General features: G+C 41.1%; 1 protein-coding gene across 1 annotated transcript in view; it reads right to left on the bottom strand.

Annotated features, from left to right (window-relative positions):
- The window catches only part of slit1b (slit homolog 1b (Drosophila)), a 48,254-nt gene that overhangs the window by 11,167 nt on the left and 15,974 nt on the right, over positions 1 to 21,113 (bottom strand). The window contains exons 6-26 of the mRNA XM_028413066.1: positions 15,140 to 15,211; positions 14,932 to 15,003; positions 14,703 to 14,774; positions 14,435 to 14,598; positions 14,184 to 14,331; positions 13,608 to 13,679; positions 10,338 to 10,409; positions 9,876 to 9,947; positions 9,008 to 9,151; positions 8,746 to 8,909; positions 7,632 to 7,655; positions 7,320 to 7,464; positions 5,816 to 5,890; positions 5,523 to 5,666; positions 2,965 to 3,108; positions 2,711 to 2,877; positions 2,451 to 2,589; positions 2,037 to 2,105; positions 1,506 to 1,577; positions 774 to 845; positions 497 to 568 (exon numbers count right to left, since the gene is read on the bottom strand). Coding sequence (XP_028268867.1) covers positions 497 to 568; positions 774 to 845; positions 1,506 to 1,577; positions 2,037 to 2,105; positions 2,451 to 2,589; positions 2,711 to 2,877; positions 2,965 to 3,108; positions 5,523 to 5,666; positions 5,816 to 5,890; positions 7,320 to 7,464; positions 7,632 to 7,655; positions 8,746 to 8,909; positions 9,008 to 9,151; positions 9,876 to 9,947; positions 10,338 to 10,409; positions 13,608 to 13,679; positions 14,184 to 14,331; positions 14,435 to 14,598; positions 14,703 to 14,774; positions 14,932 to 15,003; positions 15,140 to 15,211 — 2,175 coding nt within the window. The remainder of the gene's footprint in view (positions 1 to 496; positions 569 to 773; positions 846 to 1,505; positions 1,578 to 2,036; positions 2,106 to 2,450; positions 2,590 to 2,710; positions 2,878 to 2,964; positions 3,109 to 5,522; positions 5,667 to 5,815; positions 5,891 to 7,319; positions 7,465 to 7,631; positions 7,656 to 8,745; positions 8,910 to 9,007; positions 9,152 to 9,875; positions 9,948 to 10,337; positions 10,410 to 13,607; positions 13,680 to 14,183; positions 14,332 to 14,434; positions 14,599 to 14,702; positions 14,775 to 14,931; positions 15,004 to 15,139; positions 15,212 to 21,113) is intronic.

The following is a 21,113-nucleotide window of genomic DNA, read 5'->3' as shown; positions in this document are numbered from 1 at the left end:
TACAAAGTACTCCCTTCTTGTCTTCACCTTGCCTTCACATCCTTTCCTTCACTACATTTAATTCTCTGTCCTTTTATCTTTAACTTGCCCTCCACCATCCATCTCCCTTTTCTCTCCATCCACACTTACAGTAGATCTTAGATGGACTCACATGAGTCACGCTTGACTGAAGATGATTATACTGTATATGCAGTCACACACACACACACACACACAGGCCTCAGATCAATAGAGCCATGGGAAACGATGGATCGCTCCAGCTAATTCAATCTACCAGGCAGCCACTTCACTTGAAACCACTCATTCTCTGAGAACTGGACTTTATCTGAGTGGAGCCATAAAGCAGGGGGGTGAACATGCATCTTCCACACACACACACACACACACACACACACAGACCTCAGCACAGATTCTGCTGTCTGTTACTCCCAGTTGATGCTGTCATTATGCGTGTGCTGTAAGTATGTGTGAACTACATGTATATTTAAATACATACAGGTGAGACAGGGAGGCTACGTCGCTGAAGATGCCTTGCTGCAGCTCAGAGATGTCGTTGCCATGGAGAGAGCTGAAAGACAGACACAGATGTAAATCAGAATGGGTTATAAATGGTCAAACTTTAGCCACTGCAATGAGTTTGACAGAGTCTTACTCAGCTCAACAACAGAGACATGTAAACTCAAAAACCAGATGATTGCCTCTAATACAGCAAAGGGGCAACAGTGATGTGGTTTGGCCTGTGTGCGTGTGTGTGTGTGTGTGTGTGCACTCACAGCAGTCTCAGTGAGCGCAAACCACCAAGGGCCAGAGGAGGGATACAGCGTAGTGAGTTATAACTGAGGATCCTGAAGAAAAAAACAGAATGGCTTATTAATTATTGGTGTTCATGGTGTGCAAATGATGACTGTGAGTATGTTTCTTGTCTTCAAAAGTAATGTACAAATCTGCTGAAGTGTGCTGACAACATTCATGCTCTCCATTTGATTTTAATAACCTCATAACCCTTCACCCAGTGCTGTCCTGAGGCTAGGAATGACATTTTTAGCCTCAGAAGTCGCTGGAGCTGTTTGAATATTTCAGGATGTGAGGCAATTTTAACACAGCACCCACTTGATTTGTTATGGAGAGTGATGTTTTAGCCTGTGAAATCTGTCATAAAATGTGGCTCAAGTGGGTCAAGAACTAAGTAAACAAGCCCTGATGCTCCCAGCTTGGACTCTTTAACCCGCAATAAAGACCAAAGGTGAAAAATCTCTTTGATTTTAACACCACCCTTTAAAAGACATAAACACATTTCATGTAATTTAATCTTTTAAGTTACATTTTTAATTCTGGAACAGTACAAATGTAGCAGTAAGTAACTAAAAAAAAGCCTCGTGCTAAAACCACTTTTACAGGAGCTCATTTTTACAACAGTGATTTACTGTCATCTCTCTGACATCTATTATTTCTGTGAGGACTTCTCTAACATTTGACCAAGGACATGTGTGCGTGCATGAACTCACAGTGTGGTGAGCTGGCTCATGTTGGAGAAGGAGTCATCGGACAGGGAGCTGATTTTATTGTTGCTCAGATCTCTGCAGAGGCAAAGGTCAGTTGCAATCAATACACACACTGTAACGCAGAAGTCCCATTAGACACACAAAATGGACACACACAAACTGCTGTAATGTCCCTCCAAGTAGATGTCTTTTACTCAGAAACACTAAAATGGTGCTGAACATTAAACTGACTTAATCACATGAAGAGTTGTGTAAAATATGTGAAGCTAATTGAACGGAGCCCGGTCACTCCACATTTCACTACAGTCTACAGCTCCACCTGCTGGATGTGTTTAGGAATGCAGGGGTTTTGCCATTTCCCTGTGGTTTATTTAACTTCCCTTAACTTAAACCACAACTATGAGGTTAAAGTGTGTGACTAAATATTTCAACAAGTGGATGTGCACTTACTTACTCAAAATGAGTATTTAAGGTATCAGTGTAATTGTGAGTGTGCGTAGTTGTGGGTAAGCGTAGGGTACAGGACTGTCTTACACAAGCTGCAGGTATTTGAAGGTGGCTAACTCCTTAGGAACACTGGTGAACTGGTTACCATCGAGATACCTGATAGGACAAGACAGAGACAAGAAGATTACATATTCTTTATGCATGATCAGGTATATTAATACAAAGAGATACATGTTCCAAATAAATACATTAGGTTTTGATCAACTCTGTACTACTACCTTATAAAAAGCTTCAGAAGATAGATAATTACAGTTTTACTGCACCTAATTTAGCTGCATTGGGCATTTCATATATTCAATACATCCAATTTCTGATATTATTTCTGTGTGTCTTAAAAGCCATAAAACATGAATTATTTATAAAATACTTAATTGCAACTGCAAGCAAGTAATCTTCAGCCATTTAGGTGAGAATGCTGCTGCGTCTGTGCTCTAGACTCACAGTTCGGTGACGTTGCGGGGCAGACCCCTGGGCAGAGCCTGCAGGTGTTTGTTGCTGCAGCGAACCACTGTGTCCATGCAGGTACACTGGCTGGGACACTGAGGCCCTGGAGCACAGCTGCTGTCCTCCAGCACAGAGCCTGAACAGACAAACAGGCAGAAGGGTGGAACTGGAGTTCTGTGATTTTACTGCAAAGGTCTAAATCTTTTTTAGTTGATGTGGTTTTCAGAGGCCACATCCAACCTGCACTGCCACCATACCGTCCTCACAGCGGAAGTCCGGAACAGCCACGTCCTGCAGTGGGATCTCTCTGAGGAAGGCAGGGCCCTGACAGCGAGGATTCCCGGTCACGATTCGCTTGCTTCTAAGCCACGCCCCAAACCAGGAGAGGCGGCAGTCACAGTTAAACGGATTGGCCAGGAGGTTTCTGGTGGACAGCAGAAGAAAAAACCCATGAACAGGCACAATACAAAGGCCGAGAATGTATTTTTATGAGTGTGTATGTGTTACTGACAGTGTGGACAGGTTGGGCAGTGTGTCAAAAGCGCCAGGCAGGATGGTGCTCAGCTGGTTGTCATAGAGAGACAGCAGCCTGACGTTGGTCAGCCCTGTGAAGCTGCCGTTATGGATACAGCTGATCTTGTTGTTCCGCAGCATGCTACAAACACACACAGGTACAATTGTTAAATACTTTACTTTACAGACTTCATTAGGGCCCGAGCACCGAATGGTGCAAGAGCCCTATTGAAACCCTTAGGATTTTTTTTTTTTTTTTTTTTTTTTTTTTTTTTTTTTTTTCCCTCCGAGATCGCATTTTTGGAGGCCTTAACATGCCCAAAAACTCACCAAACTTGGTAGAAAAATTCATTCGCCCGAAAAATTTTGAAATTTGCTGACTTTTGAAATGCACATATAAAAATGGCTCTATAGCGCCCCCAACGTGTAGCCCCTCTGGCCGGTTTGACACAGGATTATGAAAATTGGCACACATATGTATCACCTCAAGACGCACAAAAAAGTCTCTTGGACCCCCCCTCCAAACCCAACAGGAAGTCCGCCATTTGAAGGTTTGTGGCCATTTTTGGCGATGTGTGACCCTGCTGCCAAACTTTTCACGCCTCGCATACTTCAACGGATTGAGCTGAAATTCGCCGTGTCCACTTAGGACACCATAGGGAATAGACGCATTCCAAAACTCTTACAAAAGTCTGACGGTGTGGCCGGGGCGTGGCCTCAAAGTTTGACCATTTCTGAGGACACAGAAAGTCTCTATAACTTCTTCGTTTTCTGTCCGATCTGTACGAAATGTCACATGTATGATCAGAGTCTGACCCTAAACACATCTATACAACAATATTGAGGCTTTGAGAGAGCGCCACCTACTGGCTACACAAAATGTTGTGTTTTCATAGGTTTTTCTGCCTGCCCCCCTGGCCTGTTTTGAGTAGGGTCATGAAAATTGGTACACATGTGTATCACCCCAAGATGCACAAAAAAGTCTCTTGGACCCCCCCTCCAAACCCAACAGGAAGTCCGCAATTTTGAAATTTCTGTTAATTTTTGGCGATTTGTGACCCTCTTACAAAACTTTTCACGCCTCGCATACTTCATCCAAATGAGCTAAAACTCACTGTGTCCACTCAGGACACCATAGGGAATAGACGCATTCAAAAACTCTTACAAAAGTCTGACGGTGTGGCGGGGGCGTGGCCTCAAAGTTGACCATTCGCCATTACAAAGGAACTCACTGTATTTATTGCCCTAATGCGTAGCCCCGCTGGCCAGTTTGACACAGGATCATGAGAATTAGCACACATGTGTATCACCCCAAGACGCACAAAAAAGTCTCTTGGACCCCCCCTCCAAACCCAACAGGAAGTCCACCATTTTGACTTTTGTGGCCATTTTTTGCCTATTTGTGACCCTGCTTCAAAACTTTTCACGCCTCACATACTTCATGCAATTGAGCTGAAATTCACTGTGTCCACTCAGCACACCACAGGGAATAGACGCATTCCAAAACTCTTACAAAAGTATTACAGTGTGGTGGGGGCGTGGCCTCAAAGTTGACCATTCGCCATTACAAAGGAACTCCCTGTATTTTTTGTCCTAACGCGTAGCCCCTCTGGCCAGTTTGACACAGGATCATGAAAATTAGCACACATGTGTATCACCCCAAGACGCACAAAAAAGTCTCTTGGACCCCCCCTCCAAACCCAACAGGAAGTCCGCCATTTTGACTTTTGTGGCCATTTTGTGCCTATTTGTGACCCTGCTTCAAAACTTTTCACGCCTCGCATACTTTATGCAATTGAGCTGAAATTCACTGTGTCCACTCAGGACACCATAGGGAATAGACGCATTCCAAAACTCTTTCAAAAGTATTACCATGTGGCAGGGGAGTGGCCTCAAAGTTGACCATTCGCCATTACAAAGGAACTTGCTGTGTTTTCTGCAGTACTACCCATATACTTTATGCAATGTGGACAAAATCTTACAGTACTGCTATGGACCTGAGTCTGAACAGATATATATGCTAATAGGATGATATGGTCATAGCGCCACCTACTGGTAGCAGGAAAGTTTGGTTGTAAACGTGTTCGTTGTATATCTGTGGAAATGAGAGGAGGAGAGCATAGGACAGGAGAGTATAGGAGACGAGAGCATAGGAGAGAAGACTGCGATGACCCCGCGGATCGCAAGGTGCGCGAGGGCCCGCAATGCTGCTTGCAGCTTTAATTTCAATTTTTTTCTTATGACAGAATTTTTTAACCGAGAAATGTAATCTTATGTGGTCTGTTTCCCAAAATAATGTATGTACTTTAAGAATAGAATAGAATAGAAGTACTTTCATCCCACACTGGGACATTTCACTGTTACAGGCACTGTAAAGCACTCAGTGTCCTCCTCTCCACCTCTGCTTCAATGAAGCTATGAATTAAATAATTTATAACTTTTCAGGTAGTCAGTGCGGCCATTCACACCACTGTTTGATGGTGGTTTCACTTTGATAATATTCTTCATATTTCATCAGTTCATAGTTTGGTACCGAATGTAGTAATTCCCACTCACAGCATGCGCAGGCCCTCCATGCCTTTGAACATGCTCCCTCTCACAGACTCCAGGTGGTTAGCGGTCAGGTGAAGTTCCACGACTGAGGAGGCGCCCTCAAATGCTCCATCCTCAATCTCTGAAATCTTGTTGTTGCTCAGGTTACTGGACATAAGGAAAACAAAAATATGCTTTATGTATATGTATGTATATACTTTTCTTTTGCTACTTATAAGGTCTCATAAACAGACAATAAGATCTCCTCAAGTTTCTTTTGATAAGAAGCACTTCTCATTGTTTTTGATGTGACCTACATTTTCTTGAGCTGTGACAGGCCCTTGAAGGCTCCGGTGGCCTCCAGCACGGAGAGGTCATTGTTGTTGAGACGCCTGGGACAACCACATGAAGAGGGCAGAGCAAAAACATCATTAGCAGGAGAGAATGTGTATGTTGGTTGTGCACCCATGCAGTCAATATGCATATATACACGTCAATTTGAATATCCATAACTACTGTGACACAGCTTGTGTGTATTCAGGTTTGAATATGTTTGTGAGGCACAAGTCATGGTTTTAAACATATGAGATATCAGATCAGAATTCCTTTATTTATCTATCTTTACTTTATATAAATCTAGATTAAAGTTTGACTTGACAAACATGGCCAATGTCATTACTTACTTATTTTCTTCCTGTTATTTCACAGACTAAATCATGGCTGTGCAAAACATTCTTGATATTATTTTTAAGTTAAATTCGATATTTAAGTTAATATTTAAGTTATTGTTTAACTTAAATAGCATATTTAACTAAAACTAACCTAAAACCGAGAGGCATGAACTTTACATATTGATTTTCGAAATAAGATATAACTATATAATATTTATTTTAAGATTAAATTAGTGTGAAAGAAGTAACGATGAGCTTTGTAAGTAAATACAGTCTTTATAAAACATTTTTCCATTATTTATTGATTTATTTTACTTTGTTTTATTGTGATCTGTGACCTTCCACCTAGATTTATTATTGGTCCTTAGAAAGAAATTTGAGCCCTCTGGGATTAATGATGTACGGACAATTAATCTGTATGAGCTGTGAAATCTGGGCTTATCTCAGCTACGTGTTTATGTTTATATTAGTGTTGCTATGTGTGCATGTGTGTATATTGTATATAACACCCCTTTTAATATATGCTGTTACTACAACCTAATTTCCCAGGGATTAATAAAGTAAATCTTAATTTTAGTCTTGGTCCAGTTTGTCTGTCGTGAAACTCACAACATTCCTTGTAGTGAATTTAACATATATAGATGGTTATTTAAATTTGTAGAGTTTAAGAAATATTGTGTGATTTCTTATCACATGTTCAGTGCTGAGCTATCATGAGCCAATAGTTTCTGACATGTTAAAAACCTCCATGCAGCAGAAACTTGTCCATCATTTTTCTTCCAGATTCGGTGACACAGACAGTTTTATTTAGTGTCAACACACCTGCCCATCAATGCTAACTTTAAGTCACACATCTAACGAAGGATCTTGTCAAGGCAGATTAATCAACCTATTCCAGATAACTGGAATAGGTTGTTTCTGATCAGTAATACTATAGGAATTAAGTTTCTCTCATAATTAATGAATAAGGTGGTTCATTGGTACATTTACTTTTAGTTGATTTAATGTCTGCTAAAAACTGCCTGTGTACACACACACATATACATAACTAACCAGCCTTAAAGGTTCAGTTCAAACAGGTTTGCTTACACTATTGTTTAACCTGTAGTTGTTACTACAAATGTGCTCTTTGTGCAGGTGTGTGTCTTACAGCTCTTCAGTGGAGGGCGGCAGGTGTTCAGGGAACTTGGTGAGGCGCAGGTTGGAACAATCCACCACATTGGCTTCACAGCGACATTTAGCAGGACACACTGGCTTAATGTTACACTCATAGCTCAGACGCCTGTCTTCAGTACCTGGGGTGACAGAAAGATATGACTATTGGTCAAACTCAAAGAGATTAGAAAGATCTACTGTATAGATATATATACGTATAATCATACATATAATCAGAACACATCATGACAACACTTATCTACCCATACTTACACACACGTGTGAACAGACAAACACATATAATCACCTGGAATGTAGTACTGCTCCTTAGCTGCCATGAGAAAAGCAGAAACAAAAGTGTGTCACTCAAACTGTTTGGATGCTTCAACATATTAAATAGCTACATACACACACAGGTGGATGGGATCTTGTGTAAAACTGGCAGGAGTACATATATAAAGCAGAAAGGAGGAGAAAAACAATCCATGTCTGTGTTTTGCTGTTTTCAAGGCAGAGATGTGTCGGCCTAGGTGAAGCTTTCCAGGCCTGGCAGTGCACTAAAGCAGCATGGAGCAGTTTGAGTGCTGATCAGAGCGCCCTGCCATGGTTTTATTGGCCAGAGGCTGGCTTCACATACTGGCATTGTGCGGGGGGGGGGGAAATGGCCAGGGAGCTTTTAGTTACAACAATCCAGTTACAGTGCAAGGGGATTAATTTGCATCCTTGTTTGTTGTCACACATATTCACTGAATCTCATCCTTCACAGACTTTATAGGTTCACAGTGTTCTTAGTGTATTTTGTACTTTTGAGATGTATTTAATCTGTACCTGAAACAGTTCCTCTTGAACAATTCTTGCTTTTTGCAGGACAGATGCTAAATTCAGGCCCTCACACCACAGTGTTACATAGTTTTTTGTAACAATGTAAGAGGGTTCCTGCAAGCTAGAATAACTGATTATACAGCAGTGATGTATTGCCTATATACTTTATACTATATACTCACTTTCTTCACACACACACACACACACACTGCATCTGAAGGTGGTATTGACCTTATCTAACCATTATTTACTAGGTTGATGAACAGGATTATTAACAGTGTGGAATGGAAAGGCATACTCTAACACTAAAAGCACATCCAATAAATAAAATAAAATAAAATACATCCAAAAAGTGTTGAATGCCTCTGCCACCAAAAGCAGAGCACATCCATGTCTGTCCAGGCTCATGTACATGTAGAAAAGGTATGCACATATTATGATATGACAATGGCAAGGGGCCTTTGAGATATAACACCTTATCCATATAGTTCATTTTATCCTAACCTAAAATTTATAGCGTTGCCCTCCGTATCACACTTCACACTCCCATCTTCTTTCAGTCTTCAGTCACACATACACACACACAGGCAGCAACTGACCGGAGCATCTGAACTTGTTGCTCTTGATCTGTGCAATGCGTTTGTTGGCAAGGCGGCGAGGGCTGGCGCAGCGCGCTCCGCTGGTCTCTATGGGGTTTGAACGCAGGAAGTCGGCCAGCCACTTCACATTACAGTCACACACAAAAGGGTTCTGGGCCAGGTGCCTGATGGGAAATCACAAGGGGGAAAGACATCAGTCAGATCAGACTGAATGGAGTGGAACAAGGAAAAAAACAGTGTGTGTGCGCGTCGACTGCCTCACAGTGTCTGGATGCTGTGCAGCGAGCTGAAGGTGCCTTTGGCCAGGCTCTGGATCTTGTTGTCATACAGCGACAGCAGGGCCAAGTTCTCCAGATCTTTGAACACTGTGGCTCGGATACAGTGGATCTTGTTTGCATTTAGCAATCTGCAGGATGATAAGACACAACTATTATCATGAACATTAATGATGAATCACACCTACATGCTGTGTGTTCTGGGAAGGTATGACTTGGAGGAGACTTGTGCACGAATGGCCTCAGACACCCATAACTCTAAATGTGGGTGTTAAAGATAAACACAAACTGTCTGTAGGGATCTGTTTAACTCATCTATCACAGTACTTCAACCAGTCAGATTGCTTCTCTCCTTGTCTGTATCGGTTGTTCTTGGCAGTATGCTGATTGGTCTGAATTGCAGTTGTTTAAACACAAACACATTGTTTGAAGCCTGGAAAGATGGATTACTGTGTGACCTCACAAATCTCCGAGACTCCAGCTGCTTCTTGAGGTACGTTAATCAGAGTTTCTTTCCTCAAGCATAACAGATATTTGTCTTTAACGCATGGCCAAAATGCCCAAACACAGACTCATTTGCTGTTCACAGTCCAATCATTCTCACTGTCACATCCCAAAGGCTCTCTGAGCCAGGAAAATGAATGCTAAACTCCCCTGATTCAGATATCTGCTGCACTGTCACAACAGTAACATTAGAAATTGATTTTTTTTACTGACTGGGCAAAACTTGTACAGAGACACGATTTTGTTTCCACACAACAGTTAAAAAGCAGGGTATCTAACACTTGAAATCTGTTTGTGTAAAACTCCAGTGTAAATGTCAAATATGTTGTACAGGCTGTGGTTTGGACTTACAGCAGTTCCAGAGAGGCCAGGCCATCAAACACTCCGCTGGGCAGCTCAGTGATCTTATTACCATACAGAACCCTGCACACAAGACACAGCAATCACACAAGCTGCAGCAAAACAAATTAAAAATATATGTTCTGTTTTATCCATGAGATATGTTACTGCCCTGCACTTTGTATTTGTCTGAACACACACTTGTCCGGACACACATGGTATATGCATATATTCTTACACACACGGACCGGCTGGCCTCCCACTGTGATTGTTTGCATGTTTTGATAGTTTATATCAAAGCAGGCTCTGCTTTTAAATTATTTACATCAACAGATGCACGAACATATGCATGCATCAGAAACATATGGAGCTACAGACAAGGATGATACAGACAGACACGCTGCATACAGACACACATAGATAGATGGTGGAGGCACTTCTAACACTGACTTGATTTGAGTGCTTGTTACTCACAGTGAGTTGAGGGCTCGGAGGCCATGGAAAGCATCAGGAGCGATCTCAGATATCTGGTTGTTGCTCAGGTCTCTGGGAATGAAGGAGAATCATTTAAAACAGTCAGAACTAGTTTCTCCATCTGAATTATTTATTCTATTCGAGTTTTGATGAAAAGATGAAGACTGTTTCCATTTCGAGTACCATCTTCTTTCTTTTGTTTCTTTATCTGCAATTCAAATTTTTTAGAAAGATTTTTTTTTTAAAAGTTTGAAAATGTAGGGTTTTTCAAAAAAAAGGAGAACCAAACACAAGCCTCCAAATATGAAGCCACCCTCCTCCTTACAAGGACAGTTTCATCAGTTTATACAGTGAAGCTCACACATCTAATAACATTCACCAGACTGCGTTGAGTGATGATGGTCTTAAAGTGTTTTTTAATTAGAAAGTACCATATAGTTAAATATCCTAAATGGTATACACTGTTCATCACTGCACTCTGTAACACATCATGTTAGTTTTTCAAATTGCCATTAAAGCTTGAAAAGGTGACAGGTGAAAGGTGACGGCACAATCTGCTTTGACTGTGCATCCAAGGGTTGGTGTTATTTTTTTGTATTTATAGGGTTAATTCCTGTTTTTGGTTACTTTATCAAAGGTAATATTTTAACAAATGCACAAACAGGGTATATTTTTGGGTTTTTGTTAATATATACACATTAATTTACTTGTGAGAGAAGAGGATGAAGAGGCCAGTTAGGAGGAAGAAGAGGATTTACGGTGGCAAAAGTAGAACAAGTCTCATATTCGACTTCTATTTATTATACTACTTATATACCACTATAATACTTCCATTTATATTACTATTATATTTTTGTATTTATATTGTATTGCCTTTCTGAGTGAGTGAAAGAATTTTGTTGTGCTGTGAATAATGACAATAAAGATTCTTGATTCCTCTTCTGTTGAGTAAGTAAATCACTGTTAGAAGCAAGTAAACTTTTAATTGCCACATTCAATCTCTGTTTAATTGTGATGGTTTGGAAGGAACATTAGCACAAAACACACACTACTAACTCATGCAGCAGGGTATTTAGCATTAAGAACATTTACGTACAGTAGGAATTGGCGGTATTGGCTAAAGTTTTTATCCCGATTTCTGGCATATATCTGGTAACGATAAATATAACTAATCAGCCAAGTTTGAAATTTGAAAGGAGATCCAGTATTTATTTGAGGAATAAGTGCACTGAAACTAAAACATACCATCACATCAATGATGATTTCTTCTAATATAACAATAAATCAGGCTTGTGGTTATGTTTTAGATGGTGGAACAAATTACTAGTGCTGCTGTATTTTGCATATTGCCCATGACTGTTCCAAGTCACATCTGGCATACCTAAAGCACGTCTACACTACAGATGACGTGGAACGTCTTTTTGGGACGAGCTTGTTGATGTGAGCCCCACACATGCGCTAATGCGTCACACATGAGAATACATCACTAAGTGACGTATACAGCCATTACCCCAAGATGGTAAATTCTCACCATGTGGATTTATTCTCATAAGGAAAGATATTGCCCATTCCTGCACAGTGTTTATGTCCGTGTTTCATTTTATCTGGCTGTGTGATAGTTCTGTTTTAATCTGTGTGTTTTGTTGTAAAGAGCTGTGTACATACTCTAATTTGCGAAAAGCATCACATCAATTATGTGCTGTTATGTTATTTTTAGGGTTGAAAGCCTATGAGAATGTGTGGTAGCTTATTTTTTCCCTTTATATAACATTTCCATGTGCTGTTCTCTGGGGTCAAACAAGCATGGATGGTTTCATTGTTCATTTTTCAGATCCCCAAATCAAGTCATATAAAAAGCATTTATATGAGGAGGAACCTCATTGTATGAGATGACTGCGCTGTAAGTGAGCTTGACAGCAACATTTTATGTGTGTGTGAGAGAGAGAGAGTTACTTTGCAGGCCAAGTTGAAGTTTCTACATCTTTTGATTTGGTCGAGCTTGCCAAACCACGACATGTTAGATTATAAAATCCTTGTTCTCCTGCCACACGTCATTCGCTCAACTGTCATAATAAATTCAAAAACAAACCACTTAAACCATGGTAATGTAATCAACCCCTCCTCTTTGTGATCGGGATTGTCTCACAGTGACGATGCAAGAGGGCAGAGGAGAGAAAAAAAGGACAAGATTAGGAAGAAAAGGAAAACCACAGAGGGACAAAGATGAAGAGAAAGAATGTCTGCGGATGGAAGAAAGAAACAGCAGAAGACAAACCACAAAGAAAAAGAAAAGAAAGTCAAGAAGCCATAAGCAGTATTATTACAGTCAGATCACAATGATATGTGCTTCATTTATCATGCAAGACCCGTAAAAGGCCTCTGTTGGGGACTATATCTCGTCGCAGACTGATATAAATCACATGCTCTTCGATGCTGAAAATCCACTGGGGCTGTATGTTGAGCACAAAACCACAGCTCAGTGAAAAGTGGAGACAGAAGAAAAGAGCATTCCAGTTGGAAGATTACAAACACTTCAGTTTTCTCAGAAGCATTTCCCCTCTGGAGGCAGAAATACTGCAATATCTTTGGATGACTTGAAAGCGTAACCACAGCTTTTTTAGTAAGCTGGTGCTAGCTGAACTGCAAGTGCTGATTCCATTAAATTCAGTGCAGGGAATAAATGTCACACATGGTCTTCCATTTCTGTTTTGTTGGATGTAGTTAAGCATTATGTTTTCTAGTTTAGCAGTGAGGTAACATTCAAACACTGCATATCCTGGTACAGCCAATCCCACAGGTCAACACTGCAAGAGGCTAGTGACTAGATTATATGCCAGGAGAATAGACCAGGTTGCCTACAGACAATTTACAACATCTCACACAGCTGCACTCTTAAACCCAGAGTGATATGTATTTTCAGTTTCCATGGCTGTCCTAATGAGCTAAGGTGCCATCACCCTGTGAGACTGAGACAAAAGCCAATGAAAGTAATAGAGGTTTATCAGAAACATGTATTTTAAGAGGGGGCAATATTCACATAACATCCTTAAGGAAATTTAAACCAACAAACCGAGTGAACATTATCTGGAAAAGCTCTGTATCTGAACAAGAACTTGACATCTGTTTCATCTGTAAATTTGTCACTCAAAGGGTTTCATTAGTTTTTTTGCTGGCAGCGAGCCCTGCGTTTATTGGTGGATATCAGGCTGATCTCAGGCCAGGGAGCAAATCAAATCCATTCAGGATATCTTTGTGTTTAGGTGGACTCACATGCGTCGCAGTTTCTTGTAGGAGGTGAAGGCTCCTGGAGGAACTGACTTGATGCCATTCTGCTCCAGACGACTGCGGAGAAAAAGGGAGAAGCACATGATTTTTTTTTAAAAGCGAAGTGTGATATCACTCACACTGGTTCCTTTTTCTACCAGCAGAAATGAGTTCATATCTCATATCTCGGCACTGCCATGACGGGCACATCCATCTTTATGCTGGATCACACATCAGAACATTTTATGTAGTAACTGGCTGAAACATAAATACATGTAATGGCCTGTAAAATCTATTTATTGGATTTGTCTAAGTTACCCCCCGCTGTGATAAACGGTCCTGTCACACAACTGAATGTGAGCCGCTGGCAGTGGAACCCACGCTGTGTTCAAAACAGGCAGGCTTCCAACGTGACAACGTAAGACGAACTAATGTCTACATTTAGTTCATGTAATAAATCTATTGAGACCCTCATTTAAAGTGGCAGTATGTGACTAATCAAAGATATGATATCACTGTGAGACAGGGACCCAGAGATAATTATTGCTTAACAGTGGATTTTTTTACTCCTGGGACACCTACATCTCAGTCATGGCCTCGGGGAGGTGTGCAGGTATGGCGGTGAGGCCCCTCCCCCGACAGTCTACAATGTTGTTGCTGCAGGAACACATGGGAGGACAGGACCCAGATGCCAAACTGCATGGCTGAACAAAGGCGCTGCCGCCGTGGCCTTAAGACAAGGGGGAGAACAGAAAACAAGAAAAAACTGATTGAATTTTGATTCCATCAGCCACATTTGGACCTGGGTGTTTTTGACCGCCGGGCTGCAGTACCTGAGCAGGCGAAGTCGCTCTTACGCAGCTCTGCAAGGTTGAGGCCCCTCAGAGAGGGAGGAGAGCTACACTGAGTATAGAGACCCAGTGCTGGTCGCTGACGCAGCCATGGAGACAACCAGGCCAGGTGACAGTCACAGCGCAGAGCGTTGGAGTGGAGACGACTGCAAAGAGAAAGTGAGAAGAAACTGTGCAAAAAGATCCCTGCCTGTCTCACTGTAGCAGGAGGTGTCAGTCTGGTATGTTTGGGTAACACAGTGGCACTTACAAGGTTCGCAGCTTTGGCATGTGGTTGAAGCTGGAGACTGGAATGCTACTGATGTTGTTGTTGTTCAATGTACTGACGAAAAAAAAGTGAAAAAACGAGTAATAAATGACAGCGTGGGCCATTAGCACAGTGGAAGGAAGACAGGAAAGAGGGTCAGGTTAGAACAAATCAGAGATCAGGTGAAAACAGAGAGAGAGCAGACAATGAATATGGGAACATTTACACTCACAGTACTTCCAGAGATCGCAGAGCTCTGAACGCCCCCTCCTCAATGCAGCTGATGTAGTTTTTATCCAGCTGACTAGAAATAAAAACAGGAACCAGCATAATGATCAGTGAATAATTGTACAAACATCTAAGCGAGATTTTATCACCGTCCCTATTCCTTTTTTTATCCACTGTGTCCATGCTTTGTGCTTGTGTCTACTTTGACTCACAGGTTCTTTAGGTCTGTGGCTCCTCTGAAAGCTCTCCTTGGGATGGCCTGGATGACATTTTCACTAAGGTCCCTGAAAAACACAGAAACACTGAATATGTTGGGTTAAGCACACAGGAATTTTAATGACCATTACTTCTGCATTATTAAAGAGCGATGACTTACTGAGTATGAAACATTCAGGCAAAAAAGGAAGTGCAACATTTGAACTACATACATTTAGAGCATTGAATTGAAGCAGCTTTTTCCCACCACTATCATGCTTTCAGGCTGATCTGCACCATTACCTCTTAGCTTCATACCAAACTAAACATTGGACCCTCTTTATCTAAATAATGGAGTCTGTCTGTCAGTCTGTCTGTGTGTCAGACAGACCACAGAGAAGGATGTACATCATCTCATCCTGCCCTGGAGGACCTCAGACACACTCCATTAACGTCAGGGTCCGACCAGAGCCTGACAGACGAGGAAACACCCACTTACTGAGACCTACAGTGCTGATAAAATATATGTGCTGTTTCACAACAAGCAACAGAGCAAACCTTCTGTGAAAGTACATTAGACCTATGGTACAGAACGTGACACTAAATCTGAACTTTGTTTCAATAAAACAAGCAGAGCAGGAGAATCAAGAAAAAGACCAAACCAGTAGAGACACACCTATCAGAAGACAGACAGACATTATGACTGTCATTGCATGTAGCTACACTGTACTTTAGTCTGCACACCAATTAGTTGTTTGTTGTTTAGTTATGTTTCATATCAAATCTACTTAGGGTTTCTGACATTTTTCTTAGCTCCATTTTGATTCCACTAGATTCCCATTACAGGGCTGCACAGTCCATGTTAGAGGGTAAGTTAAGGGCAGTGGTGGTATGAGCATGAAGACACACCTTCACCTAACAGTCCCGGCTTTGCGTCCCCCTGACAATGCTGCTCTAAGCAACCAAGAGCTGTTTTGTTTTCACTTGTGATTTAAAAACTACTGGTTAAGCTTAGCCGTTACTAAACAAGGTAAAGTGTTAGGTAAAGATCATGGTTTGTCTTAGAACACATAAACTCATAACATTTAACCCATTTTACAAGAACAACCCTTCATTCATTCTGTCACAATTTTCTAGCTAGAGTGGAAATGGGTGCCACTGCAGAAAGAAGCCTTGTCAAGGACTAAATATGTGTTTCCTGGTGCGAACAGGCAAGGCAAAGGACACCTGCGGCTACACAGACAGAACAGCATGGCAAGGTTCGATTTTGGTGGTGAACAAAAACACAGTAAAGAGCATTATAATGACAGGACACAACAAAAGTGACTGAAAATGACAAAACTTGACGGTGTCTGAGGTCTGTCATAAAAGCAGTGGTATCACCCTGCTGCTGAAGCGTAAAGTTCAGTGGTGTCTGAGACATAAAACAAGCAGTGAAGGAGGTGATGAGGGATATACAGAGTGACAGGATGGTCGATGGGGGGAGAGGATGATGGATAGACACAGTAAAACATGGTGGTTGGTACAAGGCATGCACTGTGATACAGGGAAAAACAAGACCATAAATTATGGTGTAAACGGTCCGATTCTGAACAGAAAGTGGAGAGCGAACACAAACTAGCAAAACAAAAAGAAAACAGTAAAGAGGAAAATAAAAGAGGGTATTAGCCAGAGGGGCAGAGAAGGAAAGTCATAAAAGAGACAAAGAGCTGGAGCAGAAGAGAAGAAGTGTTATGGGAACAGACAAAGAGATGCTGACTTGATAGAATAAGACGGAGTCAGGAGAAGTCCAGTTATGCAAACTGTTTTTCTGCTTTGTTGCAGAAAAGGGCTCCAGGTCAGTGAACTGGACAAACCTTTATTTCTGTCCCTCTGTTTGGCTGCAATGTTTTTTCCAATCAACATGAGCAGCAGTGTCTCTGCTCTGTTGCTCACAAAGAATATATATCACATATTATGTAAATCTAGATTCAAAGAAAGAACAAATCAACTAAAGCTGATACAGGAGACAAGAAATTAGCAGGGATATGAATAAATCAACTTGTATGCATTGTGTTGTAGAGCTAGTATGTACTGAACCTAGCACCTGCAATCCTACTTTGAACCACAAGATGGGATTGTGAGCCAGTCTAGTGTCAAGTCAGGCCCTCATTCCAACCAAAGGAAGAAGTATTCATGTCTAGAGTCTATATCTGTCTATAGAAACAGAGGTAGAGGTTTAACAAGCTCGGGGTCTGTGCTTGGCCAAAAGCAAACCCCAGCTGGCCCCTCTATTGCTGACCATGCATATTTTCACCCAGGGCAAGGCAGCGGGAGTTTACAGACTGTGGCATGTTTGTTTCCACACAGAACTGATTTTTTTTTTTTTTTTTTTTTGCAGATAGATCTGTACCTGTGTGGGGTGGCTTGCTGTTGTGGCAGGTGTGTTCATATATAGTTTGAAATTTCTAGTAGTGGTGGAGCAGTGGATGGACTCCATAGTCTCTCTGGCCATTTTGTATGACCTCATAAAGTTGCTAGTTTCATACATAATTGTTCTTTACTCTCATATTTACTCTCCAATTTAATTATTATTTAAGAAAATAACATTAAAACACAAACACATCTACATTCACACACATTACAATAGTCATTAGACAGCCCTCCCTCATACACACCGACACACTCACAGTATTAAAGATGCTTTCCCATCAGGTTGTCAAGATATCTGTTGCCAGGACACTAGGTATCTGGATAAGATGTCTACCGGAGAGCAACACAGACTGGTCACAGCTGGACATACATGTGGACAGTAGGTAGTCTCATAATATTTGCTCTCTCTCCTGCTATCTCTTCTAATTATTTTCTGATCCGTTCTGTCATCTGTTCCGTCCCTCTTCATCCTCTCATTGTTCTGCAGGTTCTCCTGTCGTTTCAATATCCTCCTCCTCCTCCTCCCTGCCCACAGTGGATGGTGAGAAAGGTAAACTTTCCCACGTTTTTTTGCTTGTCTTCTACTCGTCACTTCTCCTTCCATCCATCTCTTCCAGCTACAGGTCAAACCAGGGTCAGTTTTTGTCAAATAGCAATCTCACTGCAGTCATTCCAACTGTGTTGATATTTCCCTTCATGTGCATTAGGATGCTCCGAGCTGCTGATTGCGATTGTTAGTGTGACCTTTTCTGCCTTTTCCAGGTTTGTTTGATTTTTCATCCTCGGGGAGACTTGTTGTGTCGCAGGTCAGGGTGTCATTACAGTTATGTCTGAGCCAAAGTATATAACTTTCATGGGAACGAGACAGCTCAAAAACATCCACATCTCTAGAATCACACTGGATCTGGAAAAGGCTGGGGCCTCCAAAGCATGAAAAAGACTCTTTAGCTTAGACTCTCTTTTACTCTTTTTACTTGGAGTCCTCTTTACTGCTGCACAGAAACTATTCCACATTTATTTCCTGTGATATATAAAGAAAGCATCAAACTCCAGGGCTTATAAAAGTCACCATACTGGCAATTGCTAACCTTAACTAGTAGTTTTTAATGCACACAGTGAGCAAACAGCTCACATTGTTCAGAGCAGCAGTATTGTATTATTGAACAAATCTAAGGTTTGATCATGAGGTTGTGTTGGTCAATCGAAACAATCAAGTTTTAATGTTCTCTTGACAACTTTTAGTTATACACGTTTTCCATAGTTAAAGTTGATGACATGATGAAAGCTGTAATTGTTGACTTAAGCAGCTGTCAGCCAACCTCAGCACTACATCTCTTTGCCTCCATTTGGATTATAAGTTGGACTCAAGGCATCTCTAGGAGGGCGTGGGCCAAGCCCCCCACACAGATTCAAACCTCTGGAGAAATCTATGGTTGATGGGTAATGCAACTTCAGAGAAGAAATACAGAGGCTAAAACGTCATCATATTGTGTTTCTCTTTCTCTCTCACACACATACAAAAGACAACAGATCTGTCATCAGGAGCTTCCTGGGGTTCAGTCAGTATATGGAGGAAGCGCTCACACATGACTGATCAATATCATTGCATCATAAAATTCTGTTTGTTGTTGTCAGTTAGACATACATCCATGAGTTTCTGTAACCTACAGTGTGTAAAGTGAATTATGAAGTGAATTATATTTATATATTTATTATTATATTTGACCAAACAGCCTCAGGAGAATAGAATGACTGGCTGTCAGTCAGTCTGATACATCGTACATGACTTACTGCATTTATTATCTGGTATTGACTTGACTCCTTGGAGTTGTAGATTCCCTTTAATAATTTGCAATCACTGCTGCAGTTGTTGCAAGTATATTCTGTATTGCTTTTTATGCAGACATGTTAAGGAAATTGAAAAACCAGTCAAGAAAAAAAAAGAAAGGCCAATCCTGAATCAGAACACATCAGCATCAGCTGCTGCAGCAGTCTGATCATTGCCACTTTCTTACTTGCACACAAATAGTGACTCACTCTCTGACTCACTCACTGACTGGCTTTTGACCCTACATCCAGGCACGTAAGCAAACAAAATGAATATTTTATTGTCATAGTCTGGTCCTTTTTCAATCTGTCCCACACAAATATTAACCGCATAACAAACATCTACAATCAAAATACTGACTGAGAATGAATGAAAGGTGATCAGACAAAGAAAAAAAAAGAAAATAAATAAAAGAGAAGTTGAGGGACCCAACAGAGTGAAAAAATAAAATCCAGATGTGGAGCACAAAAAACATTAAATAACCAGCTGATGCAGCATCAGAATGCAGACAACTGTGGTTAACCAGAAAGCCACAGTTACAGAGGATAACCCTAAAACGACCTGCAAGTGGCACACACTCAGACACACAGGGAATCTCCCGCAGCACACACACACTCTCTCTCTCTCTCTCACACACACACACACATACTGAGGAATTTTTCAAGTTTGTGGATGTCCCTGTTTCTATTTAACCTGATGCACCAAATGTCTGTATATGATTTGTGACATTTCTGTATGGAAAATATTACTACACCACCATAACTGCCAGCATCTTCTCAAAAAAAGAAAGAATTCCAGAGAAAATCTTTTTGTTTTACTTGCAAAAACCCAAAACATCCATTTTATTCATTTCCCTTCTGCCTTTGTATCAACCACAGAGCTGCAGGCAGCAAACTCACACAGACAAAACACAGTATGAGGGGACGAAAAAAATACATGCACACCCACACAGCATCAACACGCAAACACACCACACACACATGCTAAGTATTACCTTCACACAACATCCAGAGGAAACATGGCTTCCCTTATTTCAACACAATCCCAGCACACCACAAACACGCTACACGCTGTGGAGCATAGGGGTAGCAAACACAGGTTTTTTAGTACTTACACTGGATAACAACACAAACTGTATTTAGTGAAGAATGTGAAGGTTCATGACCTGATGGCACCAATCAGGCTGTGACTATGGCAACAAGACAAACAACCTCAGGAGGTGAATACTGTAAAACCTTCTGACTTACTGGAGGAAAGTGAAACATACATAAAGCATTGCATGTTAATGCATGTTTTAAAGCCCTCAGCGCTTTAGCAACTTGGCTAATAAAGAAGGAGATGACTGATAATGTGGTGGCCATAGGTAGAAAGAAAGTTGTGTATCATATACCTGCAGACAGTTTAAGTCAATAACCTTTGAGTCTCTTTCAAATTATTAAAAAAACAGGAAAAACTGCACTATGAGAAAATGGAAAATTTCAACCATCAAAATACAACAGAAGTCCAGGAGCAGGCAGCCTAGCATTCATCCAATGAGATGAAGACAAGAAGAGCTTACTCTGTATATTTAATATCCTGTCAATCACCTGTCCTAAAACGTTCCTCTTACAAAAGCTTCTACTTCGTTGCCAAGACGGCAAAGAGAGGATGATGTCACACCTTGCATAAACGTTGAAAAATAGCTAAATGTGCTGGATTTTGAAAAATTGACCTGTTGTAGTCCTTTCACATGTTACTCATGACTCTTTACT

The sequence above is a fragment of the Parambassis ranga genome, chromosome 1 (assembly GCF_900634625.1).
Source record: "Parambassis ranga chromosome 1, fParRan2.1, whole genome shotgun sequence".
Lineage (NCBI taxonomy): Eukaryota > Metazoa > Chordata > Actinopteri > Ambassidae > Parambassis > Parambassis ranga.
This window is presented reverse-complemented; position numbering and strand designations above follow the sequence as displayed.